At 32.8% G+C, this 27,431-nt stretch overlaps 2 protein-coding genes and 2 long non-coding RNA genes across 4 annotated transcripts; all 4 read right to left on the bottom strand.

Moving 5' to 3' along the window:
- Positions 1-624: 624 nt before the first annotated feature.
- LOC127710682 (uncharacterized) lies at positions 625-27,220 on the bottom strand. Its single transcript, XM_052216628.1, has 13 exons — positions 27,094-27,220; positions 21,970-22,064; positions 19,562-19,678; positions 18,386-18,565; positions 17,570-17,674; positions 16,887-16,963; positions 15,973-16,086; positions 15,068-15,164; positions 14,512-14,680; positions 4,347-4,438; positions 3,153-3,320; positions 1,952-2,077; positions 625-1,260 (listed from the first exon to the last, which is right to left on the bottom strand). Exons 1-13 carry the CDS (start codon positions 27,170-27,172, stop codon positions 1,246-1,248), a joined length of 1,434 nt encoding a protein of 477 aa, XP_052072588.1. The 5' UTR covers positions 27,173-27,220; the 3' UTR covers positions 625-1,245.
- Positions 9,054-11,231, bottom strand: LOC127710683 (uncharacterized). The gene is made up of 2 exons (XR_007986273.1): positions 10,965-11,231; positions 9,054-10,382 (listed from the first exon to the last, which is right to left on the bottom strand). It is a non-coding gene; the product is annotated as an uncharacterized LOC127710683 (long non-coding RNA).
- On the bottom strand, positions 22,796-24,667 carry LOC127710681 (uncharacterized). Its single transcript, XM_052216627.1, has 4 exons — positions 24,416-24,667; positions 23,939-24,174; positions 23,591-23,718; positions 22,796-23,317 (listed from the first exon to the last, which is right to left on the bottom strand). The coding sequence occupies exons 1-4, from the start codon at positions 24,647-24,649 to the stop codon at positions 22,881-22,883; spliced, it is 1,035 nt and encodes a 344-aa protein (XP_052072587.1). The 5' UTR covers positions 24,650-24,667; the 3' UTR covers positions 22,796-22,880.
- LOC127710684 (uncharacterized) lies at positions 24,680-25,605 on the bottom strand. The gene is made up of 3 exons (XR_007986274.1): positions 25,536-25,605; positions 24,971-25,201; positions 24,680-24,704 (listed from the first exon to the last, which is right to left on the bottom strand). It is a non-coding gene; the product is annotated as an uncharacterized LOC127710684 (long non-coding RNA).
- Positions 27,221-27,431: the final 211 nt, after the last annotated feature.

Here is a 27,431-nt window from a genome sequence, read left to right as displayed (position 1 = left end):
TTTGCAAAGAATTCCACTCAAACCAGTGCCAGGGGCTGTCTTAAACTTGCAGTATGTGAGAGGCTTTTTTGCTCCGTGTTGAAGGCCTCACTTTGAAGAACAGCAATAAAAGCGCTGTTCCTCTGCTTTTTGTGTGTTTTTTGATGTGCATGTACTGTGTCATAGATGGATACCCTGTATCTTTTGTTTTTCTATTAGGATGTAAAATAAGAACTTTTAGTTTAGCTTTATTAAATTGTACATTGGTATTACACCACTGTATGGAATCTGCAATGGTATATGCTAGTCTGGATTGATCGAAGATGTCTGAGTCCTATAACACATGTAAATGATCAGTGAATAACTTACCTAATTTGTATAGCCTTTATATTGGCACAGACATGTTGGGTTCATCAATATGTATACTAGGGTGGATACAAAACTGTGGGAGATATTATTTCTGTTTTCCATATTTTGTTGGATTGCTGTCTCATTAACATCTAACTCTCTACTTTTTATTCAATCATTTACACAGTAACTTTCAACCATCACCAGGTATATGACCTATTTATCATAATCATACAATTAAGTGTACCCTCTCACTTTCATAACTGATCTGAGTAATAAATCACACTAACACATGCATTTACTAATGATGTTTATTAAAACTGAATAAGCTTGTAATTCATTACAATCTTAAACATAAAAGCAAAATACATAATAAATTTTCCATCTTATAATTGTGTAAAATAGATTAAATACATAAAAATTGATTGCACTTATTTTTAACTTCCTTTATTACTACTGATCCATAAAATGAGACAGGTTTAACCTGTTAAAGAGGAAGATGTTCCTATTAGTAATAAACTAAATGTTAGGTTTCAATCTCTCAGGCAATGTTGACTTTAGGTTTCTGGTTGTTTTATCAATATCCTTTTGTTTTTTTAGCCTCAAAACCTTTTGTTTTTGGCTTCTCAAACTTAAGTCTTTAGCTTTCTTATTTGTTATTCCAGAAATATTTTTTGTGAATTGAAATTAGACTTATACTTTTGATGTGGATTTTTGATTTTTGTGTAGGCTTCTGTTAAGTTTTGGCAGTCAGACTAATACATTTTTTTATAAACTAAGCACTGAATAATTTTATTTATTCTACATAAATAGTGACTCATAATTCATGCTGGAAGATCTCGTATAATTGAAGATAAGCAAACTATGATTGCTGCCTAATATAATTCTGTCTTTTTAATGGTTAATTTGACAATGTCTTCATCCATCACCTTCCTGAAAAATAAATAATTATTATCATAAATTCATGTTAAGTACCTACTGTCATCTCAAGGTAACAAACTGGTGAACATTTAAAGTATATCTTGTGCTGGCAGAATTCATGGAAAAAATTATAACTCTCCTAAAAGTATGATAAATGAAATATTTTTAAGACATGGAAAATAGTTCAAGATGAACATAAAATATTGACTGTTGTCACATGTTTGTGTGCTTGTCCCAAAACAAGAACATTATCAAATGGTTGTAATTCTATACACCTTACTATTTTTGTCAATTGGGGGAACTTAGTTTTTTTGGGAGAATATCTTTATAGTTACTGTTACATTCAATCATGATTTATCTAGATGAGGGCCATTTAGAGCTTGACATATGGTTTGAGAACCAATCTAATTTTAGTTGACCTCCATATGTTGTTTTTGGTTAATAGCAATGTCAGCCTGTTATCTCATTTACATATATATATATATACCCTGTATATACATTTATTTATATGTAACTTTATAATTTTAAAGGGCAAATATGTGTTTGTAATTAACAAATTTTCATAGGTACAGAAAATTAATACATCACAATAACTTATTCATGATGCTTTGTAAAATATCATACAAAACTTAAAAAAATATTGTAATTTGACTAAGATTGTATTTGTTAGTTTTATTATTCCATTGAAAAATATTTCACAAACCTGTGTTTCTCCATAAAAGTAAACATCTAACAATTCACTGGCTTGGTGTCTGATTGTATCGTTATTGTGGTAATCTAGAGCCTCTAACCTTGTCACTCCATCACACTCCTCAAATACATGACAACCCTACAATTAAGAGGCAACAATATCATTTGAAATACTGTTTTTCCCCCTATCCAACAAAGAAAGTTACCAAAGAGTGGATATTTTCTGACCTCTGCCTTAGGGCTTCATGTTTCCCTCTGTATTATCTCCCTTTGAAAACTAATGTATATTATATTATTTTGTTGTATTTGTCACAAGTATCAATCAGGTTTATTTATATAACAATAAAGAATTAATATTATATTATTAGAAGGCTAAAAAAAGTTTACATTTCCTAAAATCAAATAACATTTTTGACATCTGCCTTAGGGCTTCATGTTTCCCTCTGGATTATCTCCCTTTGAAAGCTAATATATATTATATTATTTTGTTGTATTTGTCACAAGTATCAATCAGGTTTATTTATATAACAATAAAGAATTAATATTATATTATTTGAAGGCTAAAAAAAGTTTACATTTCCTAAAATCAAATAACATTTTTGAAAATGCAGTCAGCTTTATATTGTTGTAAGAGTCCTTAATATATTTTCGCTGATTTGATGACTTCAGGACCAAGTTTTCTTCATTTTTAAAAACATTTTCCCTTTTAACTTCTAATAACATAACATATATATAAACATATGTTTTGCAAATACCAATAGTTTGGTTCCTTTTGTACTTTTATTTAAGAATTACATTTTATTTTTTCGATATTTTTATTACCCTCAAAATGTTTTTGTACATTATATCTATAACTGAAAGGTTAAAAATAATTTATATTTAATACCCCAAATGGCTTAAAGCCATCTGTGCAAAACCCTTATTGGTAGTCAAGGTCATTAAACACTTGGTAATAGTATCCAGGAAGTACTGTGATTCATTATTATTTGTGGGATAGCAATTTTCATGGATTTCGTTGGAACAGGAGAACCACAAATTTAAATGTTCCAACAAGTTACAAATTTTCTTTTGGATTATATACAGAATTTGGCAAAACCATGAAAGCAATTATTCATGAAAATGCAAGATTTCCTCAATCCACAAAAATTGGTACCTACAGTATGACCTTGGTCTCAATTATTTTGACCTCCAACATCTTAGTTAGGTATACTTACATTCTGAGTCATTCTAAGAGCCATTTCTACTAAGGATAGACCTAAATTTAAAATTTCTACATCTGATGACTTTAAAACTGGTGTAACTTGCTGTAGAACTCCATTGTCAACAAGGTAACTACAGATTTCTTCTCCGTGAATGGCTAAATTACATAACACATACAATGCCTGAAATTACAAGACAATACATAATATACCGGTACATTCGAGAAGTTTATAATCCATGGCCAATTGACAATTAATCGATACATTATAAACTGGTATATATAACAATATTGGAATTGAAGATTTTGTTCTGGTAAGACATCTCAGGCCTTTGGGTTTAAATAGTTTACATTTTTATAGAAAACAAACAAGAGATCAGTTTAGATAGAATTCAGACTGATGAAAGATTCAGTTTGAACTGGTTTCATTGTGTGAAAGTAGTCTTTTTACAAAAAAATCATAGTTGAGTCTTCAAAGGAGGACAAAGAGTCGCCAGTCATCTCCAAATAAAATAAACAGAACTACTGTCATGCTGTTTTAAAGGAGTAAATGATTACCAAACTAATATTAGCACTAATGGTTTATTCAAATTGTTTAGTACAGGAACCCCAAAAAATCACTTGGATCAAAATTAAAGTAGCAGGTGCACAATCTAATGTCCTATAGAAAAATCCATGCAACTTTGGTTGAATTCTGTCAAGATGTTTTCAAGGAGTTGAGGATTAACAAGGTGTGATGCTGACAACAAAGACACAAAAAGGCAGAAGTGATCTAAGCTGGACGCTGTCAGGTGACACAATCATAAATACAATTGGCTGCATTTAAGACTTGTAAAGAATATAGTAGTCTTTCTTATAAGATTGTGTCATGAAGGTGTGACAAACAACCATCCTCATTATAAAACTAACACCAGGGTACACAGATAGTTACTATCCTTTCAAGAATGTTATCAAAGGGGGAAATTATTTTCTGAATATATATATACATTGTATATAAATAGCTAAAGGATTTATATTTATTATGGATTATCTCCCTTTGGTAGTTTATATTAACCGATATATAACAGTAAATGCTCTAATTCCAATTTTGTAATGTTGTCATGCATTGAGGGAAAGAGTCAGAGTTACAATATCAGTTAATGTCATTATTAGCATTTCTATATAACACTTGAGTGGCTCATTTCTTAAAGGTTTCTTTAATAATACTTACCTCCATTTTGATATCAAAAGCAGCAGGTACTTGCTCTAGGATTTGGTGTAACAGAGGACTGTGTGTCACTGCTGAGCAGGCTTTAGATTCACCTACAACAAAGAATAGGGAATAAAAGATGTACTATACAACAGGGTTTATTACATATCAATGTCAACATATACTGGTTACCTCTCAGAAATTCTCTTAAAACATCATCATGCATATTACAGGTGAAAGCAGTGGATTAAAACTAGAGTTACAGCACACCAAACATGTAGGGTAATCATTTTCCAACTTCACTGTGCATCAATGTGGCTTTGCAATGAAGGACAGAAATAAAAAGTTGATTCTTTCTTTGTGTTTTGTTATCCATTCCTCTATATTTTTTCAGTAAAACAAATCATTTGAAAATAACTATAATTCTGAACTTTATCTGACTGTAAAAAAATAAATTATAAATCTAATAAAATTAAGTTTAGTCTGAGGGACAAAGTTTGAATTTAAATTTCAAACTTTATACTATTAAAGCTTTCCAATGACATAAATGAGTTTAATCAAAGAGCTGAAAGCTCTGAGGAAAAATGACGCCACTGTCTCTAATATTGTGATATTTTTTATGCAAGTCTTGATTTTCACATACCGTAATAAGTTTTACATTGCAACATGTCTCGTAAGCATATAATTGATATTCGTATATGTGTCTGTTTTTTCAGTACAAATGAATAGGTCAAGACTACCTGAATGATCTACAGTATCCAATTACTACTGGCTGTTTTTTTGTATAAATAAATAGGTCAAGACTACCGGAATGGTCTACAATATCCAATGACTACTGGCTGTTCTTTTGTACTAATAAAAAGGTCAAGACTATTTAAATGATCTACAATATCCAATGACTACTGGCTGTTCTTTTGTACATATAAATAAAGACTACCTGAATGATCTAAAGTATTCTAAGTAATGTGATTTTTTTCTTGCAATTACATTTTTCTAAATCAAGAATATAGACTACTAGTATCCTTTTCAAACTAAATGATTATGAAGAGCCTGTTGTTAGCAAGCTCTTATACCCCACATACTCATTAAATAAGTTACTAGTGACCTAGTTATTTCTGTTACTTGAAGCAAATTATATTTCTGTATATTTAGACAATAGTATAATATTGTTTTACTAGTTTTATTTCACCTTGAAGATTAGACAAATAGGGATACTCCTTCGATTTTTTATTTCATGTCAGTCAGGTCGCTTTATATGAAACTTGAAACCATTTCTCTGCCATATTGTTATTTTATAACAACTCTGCCCTTGACCATGTTGACCCATGTAATTGATATTCATTCTTTAACCATAGTCAGTTAGTTTTTGATTTTGCACTCCCACACCACCTTTCATGTCTTTCAGGTCAAGTGTCTGTCTCCATTTAAGTTAATGACATTGAACAATCATGGTATTAAACACAATTTCAATAGTGATAATGCTGTTCTCGTGGGTCACCATATATTCAACTTGGGTAGCATTCCAGTTATTGAAATTTGTGTCAGATTAGAACAATGATCTAGATCTTTAGGAATGGATCTTATAATTTAATATGGAGCCATAGTATGGGACCCCTACATGGTAATAAAATCAAAGCACGAAAGTGCTGTAAAGGCAGTTAATTACAGGTTGTGTGTATTTTTAGTCCAGTTATATCATTATCTTGCATAGTACATTGTACTTATCAGAGGTGGCTTTCAGTATTTAAGATTTAGAGTTCTCTAATGATATTGAACAAGTTTTATGAATGTCATATTCTGAGCACTATATGAAGGCGATTGTTCTCACTTGTTTATGAACTAGTGCATTATGTCCAGTTTGTACCTTTTTTATCTATGTTAATAGTCAAATACTGTTTAAAATAGTTTGGCATTTTCTTTTTAGTAATAAATAAATGTTATCAACTGTATTTTATTCAACTTTGCAAATGTGGTTTGTTACTGGTAAGTACAATGTATGAATGATAGTTGTTTCATTGGCAATCATAACACATCTCCTTATTTATATAATGATCTATATTCAACGACCTCAGGTACAAAAAAAATGTATGTAACTAAACTATGATGGGAAACCTTTGACTTCTTTCTTTTATATAAACTTTTGATTTGGTACCATAGAACTATGTAGAATAAATGTACATTGCAACATGTCAACTCTTTCAATGACAATACTTTTTTTAGAAACTATAACTCCAAGCAAAATTATATTTCCAAGTATAAAGTAATTTATGAATGAAACAAGAGTGCACACGCTGAAATGTCTCGCCTTCTTTACTAATCATTGATATTATGTTGATAGTCCTAAATATAAAGCTTTATTACAACTGTCACATAAACTTAACATTAACCAAGTAAACTAAACATTGACCAATGAACTAAGAAAATGAGGTCAAGGTCAAGGTCAGATGAACCATGCTAGGCAGGCATGTACAGCTAACAATTCTTCCATACAACAAATATAGTTGACCTATTGCTTATAGTTTAAGAAAAACAGACCAAAACACAAAAACTTAAAACTGAGCAATGAACCTTGAAAATGAGGTCAAGGTAAAAAAAAACCTGAGTGACTGACAAATAGATCATAAAATATTTCCATACACCAAATACAGTTGAACTATTGCATATAGTATTAGAAAAAAGACCAAAACTCAAAAACTTAACTTTGACCACTGAACCATGAAAATGAGGTCAAGGTCAGATGACACCTGCCAGGTAGACATGAACACCTTACAATCATTCCATACACCAAATATAGTAGACCTATTGCATACAGTATAAAAAAAAACAGACCAAAACACAAAAACTTAACTATAACCACTGAACCATGAAAATGAGGTCAAGGTCAGATGACACCTGCCAGTTGGACATGTACACCTTACAGTCCTTCCATACACTGAATATACTAGACCTATTGCTTATAGTATCTGAGATATGGACTTGACCACCAAAACTTAACCTTGTTCACTGATCCATGAAATGAGGTCGAGGTCAAGTGAAAACTGTCTGACGGGCACGAGGACCTTGCAAGGTACGCACATACCAAATATAGTTATCCTATTACTTATAATAAGAGAGAATTTATCATTACAAAAAATCTTAACTTTTTTTTCAAGTAGTCACTGAACCATGAAAATGAGGTCAAGGACATTGGACATGTGACTGACGGAAATTTCGTAACATGAGGCATCCATATACAAAGTATGAAGCATCCAGACCTTCCACCTTCTAAAATATAAAGCTTTTAAGAAGTTAGCTAACGCCGCCAACGGATCACTATCCCTATGTCGAGCTTTCTGCGACGCAGACTCGACAAAAAGGAGTTCTTAATTAAGAAATAAACTGATTCGCTGAGCTCAGCTGGATACACCCGCAGAGGTCCAACCCTGAACAGTTTGGGCAAAAATGGACACAATATTCAAGCTTGATACAGGTCTGAATTTGGATTGTAATTAAATATTTGACATATTATAGTTTCTGAATAAATGTAGTCAAAGAACTTGAAATCAGTTATATGAATTGAATTTATATTCAATTAAAGATTTCTTGCTGTTGTGCAATACACTGTGATGTTGCGCAATACTTAATAAATCTGTTGCCAGACTATAAACAAATAAAGTTCAATTTCTTCTCAATGTCATATTTGAAATTAATGAAAATCAATAGGGAGATTACATCAATAGCTATAAATAAGTCACCAAAGTTTCATGCGAACTGCTTAAAGCATTTTTGAGTTGTTGTCCAAAAACTGGAAAATGCCCCCTTTGTTAATGAATAAAACCCCATAACTCAGAAATGTAAAATCTAAAATTTATAAAATTCTAAAGGGAGCTTACGGATTGATAATTTAGTCTTAGATGCAAGATTTTTTTATCAGTTGTTAGTGGCTTTGAACTAGCTGTCAGTAAATGCGAGTACTCTCAGATCTGTACTTAGTGTCTTTTTGTTGTTTGGATGTACAACTACCTGGCCACATCCACTTGTATTTGTATTTATCCATCTGATGAGTTAAGCCTCTTTCAACTGATTATTATAGTTCGTTCTTATATTGTACTGTTACACCACTGTTCCAGGTTAGGGGGTGGGTTGGGATCCCGCTAACATGTTTAACCCCGCCACATTCTGTATGTACATGTATTTGCCTGTCCCAAGTCAGGAGCCTGTAATTCAGTGGTTGTGGTTTGTTTGTGTGTTGCATATTTGTTATTCGTTCATTTTTTGTACATAAATTAGGCCGTTAGTTTTCTTGTTTGAATTGTTTTACATTGTCATTTCGGGGCCTTTTATAGCTCACTGTGCGGTATGTGCTTTGCTCAATGTTGAAGACCGTACTGTGACCTATAGCTGTTAATTTCTGTGTCATTTGGTCTCTTGTGGAGAGTTGTCTCATTGGCAATCATACCACTTCTTCTTTTTTATATTTACATCAACAGATATAAACAATTCACCAAAGTCAAGGTGAGACAACAAAACTTAGTTGTAAGATCTCTGAAATTTTTTACACGGTACAAGTTTTTCTCATTGTTGGAGATTGTACGGTGACAGTAACACCTGTAACTGCTTAACCCATTTCTTATGCACTTTGGTTGATAAACTCACTGAATATCATACCACATTTCCTTATTTTTATATGCATTACAATTTACATGTGCATGTAATTGTAAATATATACATGTATATATCAGAACAAACTTCATTGCGTCACTTTTATTTATGCATCCTTTGGCCATGTCATGTTGGCACAATACAAGTTCTAAAATTACACAACATAAAACAACTAAATGTTATTTCAGATGAAAGTATTGTTTCAGTTCCATTCATAGGATTTATTAGAATTTTGTATGTTTTGCCAAGTCCAATAATCAGCTCTATGTGCACGTGTTAATTGGAGACTTTTCTATCCCGTATATGAGTTTTGGAACTAATTCTGTTTCTTTTTTTGAAAAAAGTGAGCAAACAAATCTTGCACATTTAAACCTTTGTCTGCCATCACACTGTCACCTGGATCACATAATTGAACTATTCTACATCTTTCAACTATTTCACAGTCACTGGTACAACCAACATATGCATTAGAGACATAGATGACTAAACCACCAGGTGTCGAACATACAAGTATTTTCAGTGTTTCTGTTTTTATATGATGAAAAGGTTGCCTGAGCTCTAGGAGCTTTAGGTTTTATCACGGGATATTCTGTGCTGTCAATAATAATCCAAGTTGTAGGAAACTTTAATTTGAAGTTGGATGGCGAAAAATACCTGACTTAACCACTAAATGGCCAAGTGTTAGCCTCACGCCACTGTTTAAAAATAAATACAATCCATGTTTACACAACATTCTTAACACTAGTTTCAATCTAGAATCTGAACAGTTCAAAGTTGGTTGTATAATGCCTCAATTTCATCAAAGTCATAAAAAAACTGATTTTCAAATGACACCCTATCAATTTGAAAATATATGTATCTCAAACAATGTGCTGCTGGACCAAGTGTGGTCACAACAAATAAAAATTTAGTATACAACTCTAAACCGGTATTAAAATGCATGGCTGTGTCACGTGTCTTCATTTCAAAATTCTCTGCTGAAAATAAAGGCATTGATGGTGTTTGCGTAATTCCATCTGTGAAGCTCAACATAAGCTCGGCAGTTGGTGGTGGACAGTCATAAATCCTGTCTGCAGTATGAATGACTTCTTCAGGAAAACCAACTTTACAATCAAAACTTTCCTCTAGATTTCTACTACAATATTCATCAAGTTTAGTTTTAACCTTGATTTGATATTTTGTCATACATAATATATATTTATCTATCTGATGTAATATCATGTTAATGTGGGGGAAGACATCATTATACTTTGTATTGATTTTCCTGATTTAATAAAACTTGAAACTTAGTTCTTTTGTTTTCACAGGAAACTGCCCTGATTTTTCTTTTTGTGGACGATTCAGTCTCTTGCTTGGTCCAGGAAAAAAGGCTGGGAATGGCAGTAGAATTAAGTCTCTGTATGGTGGGTTTGCGCCCTGAAAAAGGTTATAAAACATAAGTTTTTTGATAATTAAATGAACTTCCATTAGCAATGCATACTTTGTACTACCTGGCAAAATATTAACTAGATTTATTCATTACAATCTGGATAAAACTATGTTAGCCTGATTCAATGTACATCAAAATGTATGTTATGTAAATCCAAAGGACAAACAATGAGAGACTTATGCAACAAACGTACATTGTTTGTACCTAAATAACTATAATACAGATGAGAGCATGTCATTGTTTTGTTCCTGCTAACATTGTCATTGATATTTTTCAAGAAAGTCTATAAGGCATAGCTTATGCATTCCTGTCATTATAACATTAGCATAATTACTGCTAAAATAATTCTCAGTATGATATACCTCTTGTAAGAAATCATTATAATTGTAACAAGCACCAAAAAATCTCAAACAGATCACATTGAATCGTAATCCAAAAAATTATGACGTCTTGAATTAACCACCCCCTTTTATTCTAAAACGATAATTGCGGTTGTAAACAGACTTCGGTTTATTCGCATGGCGATTACATATATAACTATATATTTTAAAAAGAAAATAGAGTTTTACCATGAATAGTTTCCTGCACGTAGTCATTTTCAGTAAAATGTGCCTTGCAAACAACAGCTGATTGAGTCTGAGATGGACTCCACGATTTCATCGTGTTCTCGTCCAATCTGCGTATGGGCCATGGCATTGATCCAACTTTTCCTTCTTTTTAAGTCATTTGGAAATGCATGTCCTCCTCTTAAATGACATCCAGGTACACAACAACAAGTACTTGGCATCGTTAATTAAAAATGCAACTGTATAGTTGCACAGTGCTTTCTTTCTTTCTTTCCAAATCTTCACATCCTTTGTAGGACAACCACACCGCTACACTATCTGTTCGGCATGTAGAACAAAAAGTGCAGAAACCGGAAGAACAGGATCGGCTACCACGGCGCCACCTATTCAGGAACGATAATTTGCTACTTTATATAACTGCGAAATAACAATCAATAACGTTAGATGGGTTTACGTGCATAAACAGAAATGCGCCTTAAATTGTATAATATAATTCATGTTCAGTCGACCTTTAATTATTATATCAACGACTGAAATGATTTATAAACATCTAGATTGCAGATAACACTCGAAATTAACCCGACCTCTTTCCACACGGAATTCAAATAATTCTAGTTTGTCAATCGGTTGACTGCTTATAATGCAAAATGCAAATATATCAAAAGTTTTTAAAACTAACAAAACACAATGATCGTTTCTCTATTTCCCAATGTAAATGAAATGAAACAAAAAACATTTTAAATCACAATAAGAAGAGGAGAGAATCAACATTTTCCGGATCTACTTGGAGCCTAATGACCCCCCACGTAGATAAGTTGGATATCGCGGAAAGAAAGATTAACACGGCAACTAGAAAGGCATTAAAGCACTGCCTTTAAAAAAAAACAAGCTTGAAAGGATACAATGTCAAGCGGCAAAATCTACCACAAGAGATTACAAGTCAAAAGAGGATGGACGGGATACGTCTCTAAAATGCTTGCTGAACTGGAACTACAGCAAGATTTCCAGACAAGACGAACAAAGCGTTGAAGCCAGAAGTTAATATTTATGTAAAAAGTAGTTGAGGGGCTGATTCCCGCTATTGAACCATTTTGTCATTCTATAATATCATTGCGTAAGTATTTCTGTATTGGCCTTGTTATTGGTCCATGTCTTGGGTGTATTGGTCTGAGGCGAAGCGAAAGGCCAATACTGCTTGCCATGGACCAATAATAAGGCCAATACAGAAATACACGTAATTAGTATCTTTATTAATTAACTACAGTGTTACAATATTTTTTTTATTTCATTTCACAAGAGATAAACATTTTTACCTTGAAGTGGAACTATCCAAATCTCAGTTTCCTTTTATAAGATGCAATATCTAATGATTCGGTGCCGTTTGACTGCTGGCCGAGAACCAATAAAAAGGCCAATACAGAAATACACGTAATAGTATCTTTATTAATTAACTACAGTGTTACAATATTTTTTTTTATTTCATTTCACAAGAGATAAACATTTTTACCTTGAAGTGGAACTATCCAAATCTCAGTTTCTTTTTATAAAATGCAATATCTAATGATTCGGTGCCGTTTGAAGTATCTTCAGCCTTTTCTCATCTGATGAATTTTTCTACCCTTTCCAGTCACTATAAAGTGTTACAACTTTAATTTAGACACAACACATAAATAGTAATTGGAAAGGTACTGCCATTGCATGTGTAATGCAAATATATTTAAAAAAAAAATAATATAAGAGTTGAAATTGATACAACTATCCATAAGCCAATTGACCAAAGAACGAAGATTTGCACAATTACAGAATGCATATGCCTGGTTCGGGTTTAAAAATAAACGACCGTTTAAATACAAAACATGAGAAGCGACAGTAAACAGTAAAAATCGATTTGTACCATCGGCATTGACATGATGAAATTATGAGGTCGTCAAGAAATGAACTTTGTGATAATTTACTCGTTCCCCAAACCTGAAATAATCCCATCGTCTACTTTCAAAATGCTTTTTAAATGAATGGGACCGTCTTTAACCTAAAATATATGCCATACTGAATGTTTCAGCTTGTTTATGGTGAGTAAACCTGCGTCTTACAAACAACTGTTTACTTTCGATTTGAGTTTATCGTGACTTACAATCTAAAAACTAGAGACGTTCCAAAATCCTGTTTTGTAAACAAAGATTCATACGCACCGCGTGGGTATAACCGTATTACTAATTTCAGATTTTTAAAATCTTCGTAAATCTGGATAAAGACCAGTTTCTATCCAATAGATATCAAAGTGATTCCGATTTTCACTTTTTTAATGATTGTAAAGTTGAAATGGCATGAAAGGCTGACATTATTTAGGAGAACTGTTTTGTCTAGCAATTGCTGATCATTGGAGGGTAAAAAGTCCAACACCATAACAAAACGGATCTATTTATCATGTATACATACCAATTGTTTACGATTGTAAGACATGTGCATAAAAGTGAAACCTCGAATAAATATGAAAAATATAACAAAGGGATAGCTCCAAATACCATTTACATTTAATAACAAAAAACATATGAACGTCAAGATATCTTTTTGGTAAATAAAATAAAGTATGTAAACTGGTTCCCGTCCGACTACAACACTTTGTAAGAGTGTAGCGTAATACAAGCAGATTCCAGTTAGTATGTAAAATCAATCTCCCATACAGACAGAGTTGTCATCCTTTCCTCCTCAATTTGGAGGAAAGGACGACAACCCTGTCTGTATTGGAGATTGATGTAAAATAGTAAATATGAAACCGAGTGCGGTAGGCGGAGGCAATAATCGACTTTCGTAAGTTCTGGTCAATGGTATCGGAAACATGCCGCTGATAGCGTCATTTTCCAAAAATAGCTGTCTCCTTTAGTACACACAAGCATAAAGTGAATGTGAAAGGGAAGCAAGGGAAGTTTTTTTTTTTGGACATGGTTCAAAGTTCATTTATGATTGTATGTCCATTTGGTGTATGTAAAATTACTCAAAACAGTATATAGGGTGTACGAGGAATTTTTAAGAACCTTCCTACTGCCACACGTTCATTTTAATGAGATATTAATAAAATGCTGTAGTCAAGATTCAAGACAAAGAGGGATGAAAGATACCAGGGGGACAGTCAAACTCATAGATCGAAAACAAACTGACAACGCCATGGCCAAAAATAAAAGGACAAACAGACAAATAATAATACAGATGACACAACATAGAAAACTAAAGACTAAGAAACACGAACCTCACCAAAAACTAGGGGTGATCTCAGGTGCTCCGGAAGGGTAAGCAGATCCTGCTCCACATGTGGCACCCGTCGTGTTGCTTATGTTATTACAAATCCGGTAAATAGTCTAATTCGGTAGGTCATATTCCTGACAAGTTGTATGGTTTAAATATTAATAAGAAAGTCCAGAACATGTGTTTGCTTCTGCTTTGTAAAAATTACAAAACATAAACATGTAATTTTTTTTTATTCTTTTGATATTTGATTGATGGGTTTAAATTATTTATTTGATATAAGGGTATGCCTTTATGATTACTTTCTTACTTGTTAAATTAGATAAAACCCATAATGTTTCTTTCTTAACGTGTCTGTGATTTGATGATAAGTAAGAGCCTAAAACAGGAAGTAGTTGTGGGTTCTCACATACCATAACTGTGTACTCGTCTGGACCACTACACAGGTTACCAAGACAACGAAGCAATGGTGTCACAACCTATAACAGTGACAAAGCATGAGCAAGAAAGGAAACACATTTTTGAACATCTTTTTTGAAGTATGGCAAAAGTATCTTTTCAAATATTCATTGTAGTGAATCTAAATTTAATAAAATATATAATAATAGAGACATATAATATTGCATCAAACTTTTAATTGGCAACTTAAACATGTTAATATGAAATATATGAGAATAAATGATAAGTAAACTTTATGAAAGATGTACATATATATCAGCTCATGATCGAAAATTGTAAACTTTTGAGTTAACCAATTGGTTTTTCGATTTTTAAAATTGTTTTTTAAAACTTTCATGAAAAAATGCCTCAAATTGGAAAAGCACTGGTTTCTATAAAATATTCTTTTATTCATAGTAATAACTTACTGTTGCTATATGTGGCTGCACCTCAGATAACTGTATCAGTAATACTACTATTTGTGTCAAAACACCATTTTTCACAATTTCTTCTGAGAATTCACCACTAAAAACAAAGAAAAGACCCTCTTAACTTTGTCCATAACATAAAAGACCTCCTAAATCTATAAGTCCTAAAGTCAGAAGTATGTAGACAGATCTTGAGAAGTTATCTCAATACTAGGGAAAAATAAAATTGAGGTATCTTTTTTTGTTTTCAGGTGTGCTCCTTCTTTGGAGTATTATACACAGTAGAAGTGAATACAATCAAGGGCGGCAAGTTTTGTTATGTTCGTATCAAAAGTGATGGGAGGCAAAGACAAAAAACGTCTGAATACGACATTTTTAATGGAATACAAGTTAACAGATGTTTTTTAAATAAGTTAATCGTTGTTTTCATCTTTCTGTCATTGATGACGATGTTTAATGTCCAGTGGCAAATATTACATACATATCAAGATGAGAACCTGTTAATAATGTAATATGAATATGCACCCTGTTTTGTATTTTACAGACTTTTAATGTGCTAGTTCAGAAAGTAAGTCTGCAAGAATACATGCCACCCTTATGAGCTTACCAGTCTTTTTGCTCTTACTACTAAATGCCACATGCAGAGAAGCCACGAATACTGATTTTCAAGTCTTTGGTTTATAACCAATAACCTCATGCACTAAATCTAAGTTCTCTATCATGAGACACTGTGATAGTTAAAGTTTTACTGAAGTCCATTCACTGATGTATCCATAGTTGCAGATACCAAGACCAAACAGACATATGAACATACAAACAAACAAATAAATGCATCTATATATAAGTGCCACTTAACTAAGAAGGGAGTATAACATAATAAATGTTATAGAAATCAGTAAATCTACCTTGAGGCTAAATAAGTGAAGACCCATGAGACCTCTGACAGTATACTGACATTGTCTGGCTGATAGGTAAAATGTGGCAGTAATGCTGGTATAACCTGACTCTGTACCATCTCCCTAAAATATATAAACAGATATGACAAAAAATTTCGAAGACATATTGGAAAACTATATAAAGGGATAGGGAGCTTAATTTCACAAATCCCTAAAATTTGAAGTAAACTGATTCAAACATATTAGAGTTAGTACACACCATGTGAAAAACTACCTTCAATTTGAAGATTAAAGTCCCATAAATCTGGAATAACAAATCATAAAATTTTCAAAATGGAAAGGGGGCTTGTGTTTACCCATCTCAATAAAAGTATAAAGTTTCAAGAAAATCAATTCCAGCATACTCCAGCTTGTGTGTGCCATGTGAAACATTTACCGGTACTTAAATCTGATGGTTAATATCTCACAAGTCTGGAAAGACCATCAAGATCATTTTTCAACTTGAAAGAGACATTACTTTTACCAATCCTAACAACAGTGTAAAGTTTTAATTTAATTATACTGGAATCAGTCTACAAAATGTGAAAAATAGCCTTAAATTTGACGGTTAAACCAAACAACTCAAAATGGGAAGGGAGGTTTCATCCATTGTTTCCAATATTCAGTAACAGTTTTATGAAATTTGATCAAAGCTCTCTCTGTTTTGTATGATGTGTAGACAGAGGGACAGACAGATGGACACAGTGTACCATTATACATCCTGTCTATGAAGGTGTATACAAATTATACATACATTTTAAATGTTTGTAAATTAAATGCTCAACATTGGAAATTTTTGCGCATTTGATGTGAACGAGAAATAAGAAAATATAACAACAACACAGAAATATCAATGTTTACAGTATACAGGTTATACATCCTACCTTGAGATTTCAATACATTCCTTGGCCAAATTGGATAAAGCAAAAGCTGCTGACTGTATGACTGCTGGGTGCTGGGACTGAAATAAAGAAAATCTTTTTTTGAAGGAACAACAGTGAGAATTGTTATTGAATTTATCAATATCTTTTCTTTCATTTTTCACTGATAAACTCCTCCTTGACCAATTTCAGTTCTGATAATGAATAAAATTCAATTTTGGGATCAATTTTATTAGGTTTCTTTGATGTATTACATGATAAATTTCACCTGAGGTTTTCTGTGAGACATTTCTCATTTATGTTCTGCAACAATTTCTAGTACACTCATTCTTTGATATTAATATGACAGTTTGATACCAGTATTTCTATTTATCTTTTATGGAATAGAATGTCCCAAAAATATGTAGCCATTAAAGCTTAATGTTATAGCCATCGTAAAATTAACATAGTGAAGTACCTTTATCTATGGGTTCTGGTTTGTATATTTTTAAATTTCATGTTTCAAGTTTTGTATTTAATATATTAATAGAAAATATGCATTTCAATGGTTATTAAAATTATTGTAGTCTAGTTTGCTTGTGCTTGCAAATATATTACAGCACATTTATTTCTCAATATTCATTGAAATTGTTGTATAACCTATACACCCTTTTTTTCCATTGACGTAAATCTTATATCAGACTAACCTGTAATAATTTAATTAATGGTGCAACCACACCCTGAGCCCTGACCATATTTCTACACTCTTGACTGTCTCCTGCCAAATTACCAAGGGCCCATGCACTCTGGTCCTGTAAACATGAAACAAAAAGTAAAGTCATCTAACAGAGCTCCCAAAAATCCTAATAGTCTACATGTATATACACAAAATAATAAGTAGTATAAATATTGCATAAAGAAAGTTTTTGAGGAGAGTGAAATTGTAATGACAAAATTTTGTGGAATTTCATATGCTTAAAGACTAAACTCCAGATTAATATAATCTGCCATATGTACCCTTAAATAAAATATTTTTTTTTTAGGTTGTTGTTAATAAATTGTTTACTACTGTTCTTAATCTGACATTTTAATGATAAGCCTTGTTATCAGAACAAACTAAAATACTTACCAGGGAAAACATCCTTTTTGTTGATTTTTATTTTTTTAAAAGAGACTTAATAAGTTGTGGTGCAGATATGAAATATCCATGTGTCATCCATACCAAACTTCATCTCTATTTGATTGTTCTTAACATGTCAATACCAAACTTTGATCCAACCAATCTTCATCTTGTTTCATGATTATGAGTTAATATTGTTCCAGCATTTTTTTTTAAATCCTCCTCCTGTGGTCTTTAGAGGACAGTTGTCTCATTGGCAATCTTACCACAAGTATATCTCCTTATACTTATATTTGAATTAACACACTTCACAGCTTGTAAGAGATAGATCTCACTATTGTGGTAAGCTGCCAGGTATGGTGCTACATATTTATGAATTCTCACGAGTACATGAGATTATTACCTGTAAGAGAAAGTTCTGACTACTGAGGTAAGCTACCAGGTATGGTGCTACATATTTAGTGATTAACATGGCCTGGTCATGGCTTCCTGCTGATATGTTTGTAATACACCATCCTGCTTCCAGCTGTAACTCTGAATTTGTTCCTGTGTATAGTCCCACCAGTGTGTGTATGATGTTTTCCTCACTAAAAAAAGATTTTTTTTGTATTTAAAGTTGAATAAACTGATAACATAGACAAATGTTTAACATGTGTAGCTTAATCACAAACTTGATCTCAGATGGTAGATTGATTATTGGTGTTTAATGCCACTTTCAGTACTATTGGTTATATCATTGTGGTCAGTTTTTAAAGGTGTATGAAGCCAGAGTGCCCAGAGAGAACCATGACCTTCAGCAGGAAAACTGACAATCCTAGTCAACTAAGATTGGAGTAGAACACACCTCCCTTGTGCAGGGGTTCGAACTGACAACCTCAGTGTTGACAGACTAATAACACAGTAGATGAACTACTTAGACCACTCGGCTACCAAGGCCCCTGTGCTGATGGTAGGGACAGCATGTCCAAGATTTTCACAACTTTCTTACAGGTAAGACAAAAATATAATATAAAAATAAGGAGATGTGGTATGATTGCCAATGAGACAACTATCCACCAAAGTTCAAATGAAGTGGATGTAAGCAACCGTACCTCCTCCAACAATGAGAAAAACCCATACCGTATGTTCGGCAAAAAAAGACCCTGACATGAAAAATATGAAACAATTCAATTGAGAAAACTAACGGCGTAACTTATAACAAAACAATTTAAGAAAAAACCAATATGACAGACATGAACCTACCACAACTACTGAACTACAGGTTCCTGACTTGGGACAGGCACATAAAAAATGTGGAGGGGTTAAACATGTTTGTGAGCACTCAACCCTCCCCCTAACCTGGAACAGTGTTGTAACAGTACAACATAAGAACAAACTATAATGTCCTGTTATATCAAACAGTAATACACAATAAATATGAACTAGAACTGTGAATGAACTCTCAAAAGGACAGTGCATTCATGGACATTGGATTATCTCCCTTTTAACATTGATTTTCAATTAAATCCCCTTGTACATACTATACATGCACCATTTGGCATGTTCGGCAATCAAAGGCCCTGAAGTAATGTTCATTTACTTGCCTTACAAATGCATCAATGTACACTGTTCCTTGTGAAAATGCTTGTCTTAAAAGTTTTAAAGCTGCTAAAGTGTTAGTTCCAGACTTCTTTAAATTAGCTGATATGGTTTTTACCTAAAATAAATGAAAATTAAAAATGTAACATAACTGCAGATCCCTTGCTACTTAACATTAAGGAAAGTAAAAGCAATGTCATTCTGATATATTTAATGAAACATAGTTTTTCATACATAAGATTGAATGGAATCTATAGTCATAGTAGTAGTCATTTGTGTTAATTAATAAAATGCTTTCATGAAAAATAGTGGACGTTTTTAAATTAAAAGTTCTCTCCTACATTGTATCTTAGTATAGATATTTCTTGCAAACTGATATTTTGTTGCCAAAGAAACTCCTACTTAAATGTATGAACATTTCATTCTTGATGCACAATCATTCTCATATGTTGTGTCAAAATGTATAAAACTTCCTAATAAACTGCTTCGCTGAGCGCAGCTGGATACGCGTGCAGAGGTCCAACCCTGAACAGTTGGGGCAAAAATGGACACAATATTCAAGCTTGATACAGGTCTGAATTTGGATTGTAATTAAATATTTGAAATATTATAGGTTTCTGAATAAATGTAGTCAAAGAACTTGAAATTGGTTATATGAATTGAATTTATATTCAATTAAAGATTTCTTGCTGTTGTGCAATACACTGTATTGTTGCGCAATACTTAGTAAATCTGTTGTCAGACTATAAACAATTAAAGTTCAATTAATTCTCAATGTCATATTAGAAATTTATGAAAATGTAAAGAGAGCTTACATCAATAGATATAAACAATTCACCAAAGTTTCATGAGAATTGCTGACAGCATTTTTGAGCTATTGTCCAAAAACTGGAAAATCCCCCCTTTTTTAATGAATAAAACCCCATAACTCAGAAATGTTAAATGTAAAATTTATAAAATTCGAAACGGAGCTTACATCAATAGATATAAAAAATTCACCAAAGTTTCATAAGAGCTGCTGAAAGCGTTTTTGATTTTTTGTCCGAAAAGTGGAAAATCCCCCTTTTTTATGAATAAAACCCCGAACTCGGAAACGTAAAATCTAAAATATATAAAAATCGAAAGGGAGCTCATGTCAATAGATATAAACAATTCATCACAATTTCTTGCAAGTTGGTGAAAGCATTCTTGAGTTATTGTCCAAAAATTGGAAAATCCCCCTTTTTTTAATGAATAAAACCCCATAACTCGGAAACGTAATATCTAAAATTTATAAAAAACGAAAGGGAGCTCACGTCAATAGATATAAACAATTCACCAAAGTTTTATGCAAATTGGTTAAAGCGTTTTTGAGTTAATGTCCGACATGTTGATGACGGACGGACAGACAACGGTATACCATAATACGTCCCATAAACGGGCGTATAAAAATGTTGCATGGCTTTCAAACATAACAGGTAACACAGTCACAAAATCTTGTTATTTTTCATTGTTTTTATTTTTTCAACTGTAACACAACCTTTGTTGATTTTAAATATCGTAAGAAAATTCACTGTCAGATCAAATATGTGCTGCATATAATCTTTATAACAAAAACTATTTTTTTTCTTTTTGTTATTATATCTTTATTCATCATTCCTTTCCACAATGTTCCATCCACATTCAATGTGGTCACTGGTTGTGTTAGGTGGTTAAAGCTAAAATGCATAGAAATAGAAGTAGACAATGATATATATTTTGGTTGACAAATGAGCTGCGTCGGATAGAAATCGACTTATGCAAGTGCACATATAAAACTTTGATTGATTTTGGAACATTCAAATACGAAATAAAAGATAAACTTTGATCTCTTTTGTAGTGTTCTCATAACTACTAAATTTTCAAATAGTTACAGACTTTGCATAGAGATTTTTTCAACCCGAATTAGGATAACAGATATATTTATATTCATTTGCATAAGGTCGATTTCTATCCGATGCATCTCAAATGTTTTTTTTAGCTTTACCATTGAGGTTTATGCAACCTCTCATTTTCACAAGATATTTTTTATCAACAGATTATAACAAGAGTAGCATTGATGGTGACATAAGTTGGACAATAACTGTTGACCCTTCCAGTACACCTGAGTTCTCGGCAATCTTTAGACATGTTACATTTCTGTATGGTGTTTGTGGACAGATGTTTGTCTGTTTGCCTTTTTTTTTTTGCCCATGGTGTTGTCTGGTTTTCGTCATTGCCTCCTGAGAATCATCTCCCAAATTTTTGTTCTTCATATAATGTTTCACTCAAAATAAAATATTCCATCGTTTTACAGGAAATTTTGCATTGCCAACCAGTAAAACACAGCCTTTTAATTGCTTGTACACCTCATCTACATGTACATAAGAACCTAAAACAAATTTTGCATACTTCACTTATACTGTATTCATCTGTTATTTCTTCTCCTTCAGCTAGACGAAATCTCTTTGAGCTTAGTAATTTATCTTTCTTTTCTTTTCTTAAAGCTGAAAATAAAAGTACATGTAGTCTGTTATTATAATTATGTTTATGTAACACAATAAGATTGATCAAATTTATTTGTTCTGTGTATGTTCATTTGTGTTATTACGTCTTTTGATTGAGTTAAGCCATTTCAATTGATATTTTATAGTGTGTCTTTCTATGTTGTGATGTTACACTATTGTTTCAGATAAGGCATGTATTTTATGGTGAAGGTTTGGTACCATTAAAACGTTTAAACCCGCTGCAATTGTTTGCACCTGTCCTAAGTCAGGAATCTGATGTTCAGTAGTTGTCGTTTGTTGATGTGGTTCATAAGTGTTCAGACATGTGACAGAGTTGTCAAGCCACAACTGGAGATTTGAAAATTTTCAGCTGGAGTTTGGATCTCATAACTGGAGATTTTTTATCGACCTTTTTTTTGTCGTACGCAATGTTTTTTTGGTGTGTTGAAACTGCATATCTTCCTTTTTTGTTAAAAGAACAATGATTCCATACCTTTAAACACCTGTATAGCCATTTTTACTTGATAATAATAGAAGATAAGGGGTTTTCAAATTTTTATTCATCATATATAGTTCAAGATATGTTATAACAAGTTACAATAACAGAACAATATAAAATTTCAAACAATAGTCACTATGTTGAATGTTTCTTATAATGTTTACACTAAAGCACTAAATTAAAAAGTTATTTTAAACAACAGTTAAAGCAAACTATTTAAATGTCACAAGAGAACATGATTTTAAATAAATATATAAAGCACAGTTTTTACATTAGCAAGAGCACTAATCATTGTTTAACATGAGTTCAAACACAATTTAAGAAAGAGACTGTTTGTATAAGGCACAAGCTGACTTTGCTGCTTTGACTAGTTCAGGTTCTGGTTTATACTGGTGACAGTCTGTTGGGTTGTTGATCTTTACACTAAGTAGACTGTGGATGGTCTTATCAGCTAGGTTGTCTCTGGGTTCAGACTGGATCTTCTTTAGCATTGAAAAAGTTCTTTCTGTGTCAGCATTGGAGTGTGGCAGGGCTAGTACAACTTTGCTGAGTGCAAACAGGTGCTGAAACTGTTGTTTAACACTTGGTAGCTTCAGGTTGCCAATAGAGGTCCAGAACTGGTTGAGTGAAGGTGTATCTGGATCAAATGCTGGCAAATCACACAGAGGAGTAAGAAAATACTCAGCAGCTTCATCTTCTAGTTGACTGGTTTCTTGCTGATTATAGTTGAGGAACCTATCAGACAAGCTGATAACTGAAAAAGAAAAAAAATAATAAGTACTAAGTTTAAACAGTTCAATGATCAATCATAATTCAAACAATAAATGTTGTGCTATGTAATATTATATCTTCTCTATAAGCTATAGGCAGTTCAGTATCATTGGCATATACCCCACAACTGATCAATTTTATGTAAATTATTATACTGTTATGACTCATGACACAATATTATGTTATTCTGTTTGTAACAAGCACTCACTTTCATCTTTTGGACAGTGTTGACTTACTAGACTAACAAAAAACTCACCTTCATATGGAGATAACTTGTTTTTGCTGAGTGGATTCAGAAAACTGATGCCTCGGAGAACCTTGTCTTGGAATGGGAACTTCTTTATCATGGTTTCAGTCATAGTGCAGTAGAACTCCCTGACTGTACTGAAATAGAAATAAAACATTTATTAAAATGTACAAAACTTGATATACACCTTAAGCAAGTATACTCTGTGTGAATTGAAATGGAAACTAATGAACAATTACATCTGATGGGATTATTTTCTCTTCAAAATATTTCATGTATTGCATGTATTCTCTGTTGACTATCTCAAGAACATATACCCTAGATTATTTTTTCTTTGTTAACACATAATAAACATACCTGAAGAAGTTGTTGACTGTGTGTGGTGGTAGGTCATCATTGTCGCTAAGGAACTCTCTGACTTTCATACCAACTGCAATTCTGGTGTTGTCGTGTTGGTTGTCTGTACACCTGAAGTCTACCTTTGTGATGTCTGACTGTGCTGTGATGGTACTTGTAGTGACAAATTTACCCATCATCTTGCGAAAAAGTCGCACCATTTCTGTGTGTAAGTAACCAATCATGGACTCACCAGCCTACAAATTAAAATATTTATTAATATCAATTGACAAAAAGGAAACATTCACAAGTTGTACTGATTTAGAAATGTTTATATATATTGAAATATTGTATAGACATCTGTAAACTGTTGAAGACTGTATGTTGACATATATTTGTCTTTGGGTTGCTGTCTCATTGAATTATACCTCACATCTAAAAGATATTAAAATTATGCCTTAAAATAGGTACAATATACATATTATCAAAATAAAATACCTGAAACATCACATTGAAGTCATTCAGGATAGGCATGACAAACTCCAGGAAGGCAAAATACAACCACATCTGGTCACTGGTGAAGTACTGCATACATCTGTTGATACGACCTGGCTTCTCACACTCTGCATGGCTCTGAAAGTAACTCTTTAAAGCTGGCCACTGCTGTAGGGTACGCTGAACACACCTCTCTAAAGACAACCACCTGGTACTGCAGTGCTTGATGATCTTCATTGGGTCAGTCTCTGTGAACTCTTGGAACTCCTTGTAATTCTCTCTTCTGGTGGAACTGAAAAATAAAATTCAAAAATAAAGAATTATGAATACCATTGTGTTAGTTTTATATTTGATTAAATAATATTATTACATTTGTCTTATTCACTCAGTCAGTGACAGTCACATTCTTTAATTTGATATCTTATTGTTCATTTTTAAAACTAGGACACATGTATATAAATCATGTACAAAGAAACATGTAATCCATTCGTTAATTTTTTTATTTCAAACAATTTTTTTTTCAAAACATCTATAGAGATAATAACTACAATGTGATACCTATGATGAAAGTGGTAGTAGATGTCCACCAAGAAGTCATCAACTGGCAATGGCAGGGTCTTGATGGCCTTCTGTGCACAGAGGTTGGCTAAGTGGCAAACACACCCTACGTTGAACACACTTGGTGACATCTGCTGAATACGGGTCAGGACACTGTTGTTCTTGCCTATCATCACATTGCAGTTGTCAGATGAGAATCCAATGCAGTTGGCCCAAGGAATATCTCTATCACTGAAAAAAATTAAAAAAAAGATTAACATTTTGATCACTTACAAATAAATGTACATGTGAGGTATATGACAATTTATATTCATCATGTTAAATTTTATTCAACTGAATTTAATTTTAAATTAAAATATTAAATTAAATCCTAAGTTTTATTTAGTAAATTTAATAAATATTATCTTATTTTTATACCAATAATAAATTTATTCAGGATACAATTTTCAGACTGTAATATGCCTTCTTGATGTCTTTTAATTATTTTTGTAAATGGGTTGCTGTCTCACTGATGTATACCCACATCATTTTATTAATCTTTAGAAAATGTAGAAAATGTACTTACATGAACACCTGATTCAGGCAGTTGAATATTGATGAGCTGGTTCCAATATTGCAGGTTGGGATACCAAGGAACTGTGTGGACACTTTGCATAAAGTCTGATTGTATACACGTACAAGGATGTTGAGCTTCTTGTTATCACCTTTGTCATTTGACTCGTCAATCATAACTGTGAATTTCTCACTACGGCACATGTCGTTTACTTTACTGTCCCAGTGTGGTGCTAAAGCTTGTGTGATGATGTGGGTTGTCTTGGTCCTCTTACAGGCAAACTTCTGTGCAGTTGCAGAGTCTGGAAACATAGCCTTGATTAGGTCACTAAAGTGGTCAGCCATCAGGAATGCACAGTTGTGCTCAGCTACATAGTTGGCGAAAAGTACCTCAGCATAAGCAACATTGTCAACTTTGGTACCACTACTAAACATACTACTAACAGAAGGTGTTGAGCTGATGGAGTTGTGGGCTTTCTGATGGTTAGCTGTCTCCATATGTTTGGTCATGTCATTACGGCCACCGTAGCATATTTTGAAGTCAGCCTTGCATGAAGTGCAGTAGGCATGGTCTGTACCCTTGGCACTGGCCTTGCACCATTTGAATTCAGATTTCCAGGCAGTGTTGAATTTGGCAAGATACTTGGTCTTCTTTGCTGCTTGGGTATTTGGTGATAACATACGTTTCGGCATTTTGACAAATTATAAAATTGCCCAAGACAAACATTGTTATATAGGTATTCCATTGGCTTGGATAGAAAACAAGCCATAATTATCATATTTGAGTTGATTTCATATTTCTTTGAGGTTCAGTTCCGTGTTTTCAACAGCATCAAAGATCGCCGAGTCGTTGTTTATACAAATTAGGCCATTGTTGGTCTTTCACTTTTAATCATAAAGGCGTGTGTCTTAAACTAGCCAGCTGATCACCTGGTAATTACCAATCAACTTTTATTGCTGTATATACAGTGTCAGTCTAATCCTAAACACCTTTATTGATTACTTGACGCTAATTGCCCTATATTTACCTTTGTCACAATATCAATAACAGGAAATGGTGACTTCCGTTTTTTCAGTGTTTTCCCATAACAATTTCGAGTTTCTTGGACTTTTTCTCTGTCCGTATCAATTTTATAAACAAAAATGTCTTCTAAAAAATTTTCGAGGTTTAAATTTTCAAAAAGCGGAAGATTTCAAATTTTAACGGGAGTGACAGAAGAGGGTCTGAAAAGCGGAAGATTTTGACTTCCGCCAGAAGAATCACATGTATGAGTGTTTCTCGTTTCTAATATAGATTAGACCATTGGTTTTCCCATTTGAATGGTTTTACACTAGTAATTTTGATGATGCTGAAAAGTCTGATGCTTACGGTAGTATTGAAATGTTTTCAGAACCGGAAGTTTTAATGATTGACGATTTAGATGGACTGGCATACTGAAAATGTATTACCTTGCAGTATATTCTTTAATTGGTTTTTTTGTGTGTATATTATATATGTAGTTATTTTTTTTTTACTACACTAGTATCTCAGAACAACTCCCCTTAAACACGTATGTTTATAAACTTCCTACCAATTTCTTCATTTCTATTCCTGTTTCTTATTGTATCAACATCATCTGTCTTGTGTTTATACTGAGCTTTTCTGTCCATCACAGAAAAAAAATGAGGGGACGGGAAGGACAGGAAGAGGAACCAACGCTTTGTTATTACATAAAGAATTTATACTAAAACCAACTGACAATGTAAACACGAAACGAAGAACATTACGATAGATCGTTATGTTGTGATTGTACTTTGGAGTCTAGAAAAATATTTTATGATACTTCAAGAATAGGAATCATTTGTTCTTGGTGGAGATGGATTCATTATTTGTTTACGAAAAATAACACGAACGTTTAAAAAGAGTAAC

Source organism: Mytilus californianus, unplaced genomic scaffold, assembly GCF_021869535.1.
Source record: "Mytilus californianus isolate M0D057914Y unplaced genomic scaffold, xbMytCali1.0.p SCAF_8, whole genome shotgun sequence".
NCBI lineage: Eukaryota > Metazoa > Mollusca > Bivalvia > Mytilida > Mytilidae > Mytilus > Mytilus californianus.
This window is presented reverse-complemented; position numbering and strand designations above follow the sequence as displayed.

Bases quoted from the DNA above. Each gene is read 5' to 3' on its own strand.
- LOC127710682 (XM_052216628.1), bottom strand. From the start codon at position 27,172: ATGGACAGAAAAGCTCAGTATAAACACAAGACAGATGATGTTGATACA. The intron at 17,675-18,385 runs GTAATAATCTCA...TCATGTTTACAG, and splicing joins GTCAGAACTTTCTCTTACAG to GACCAGAGTGCATGGGCCCT. The intron at 15,165-15,972 runs GTAGATTTACTG...CTTTGTTTTTAG, and splicing joins TTCACTTATTTAGCCTCAAG to TGGTGAATTCTCAGAAGAAA.
- LOC127710681 (XM_052216627.1), bottom strand. From the start codon at position 24,649: ATGAAGATCATCAAGCACTGCAGTACCAGGTGGTTGTCTTTAGAGAGG. The intron at 23,719-23,938 runs GTATGTTTATTA...TTTCTATTTCAG, and splicing joins ACAGTCAACAACTTCTTCAG to TACAGTCAGGGAGTTCTACT. The intron at 23,318-23,590 runs GTGAGTTTTTTG...TTTCTTTTTCAG, and splicing joins CAAGTTATCTCCATATGAAG to TTATCAGCTTGTCTGATAGG.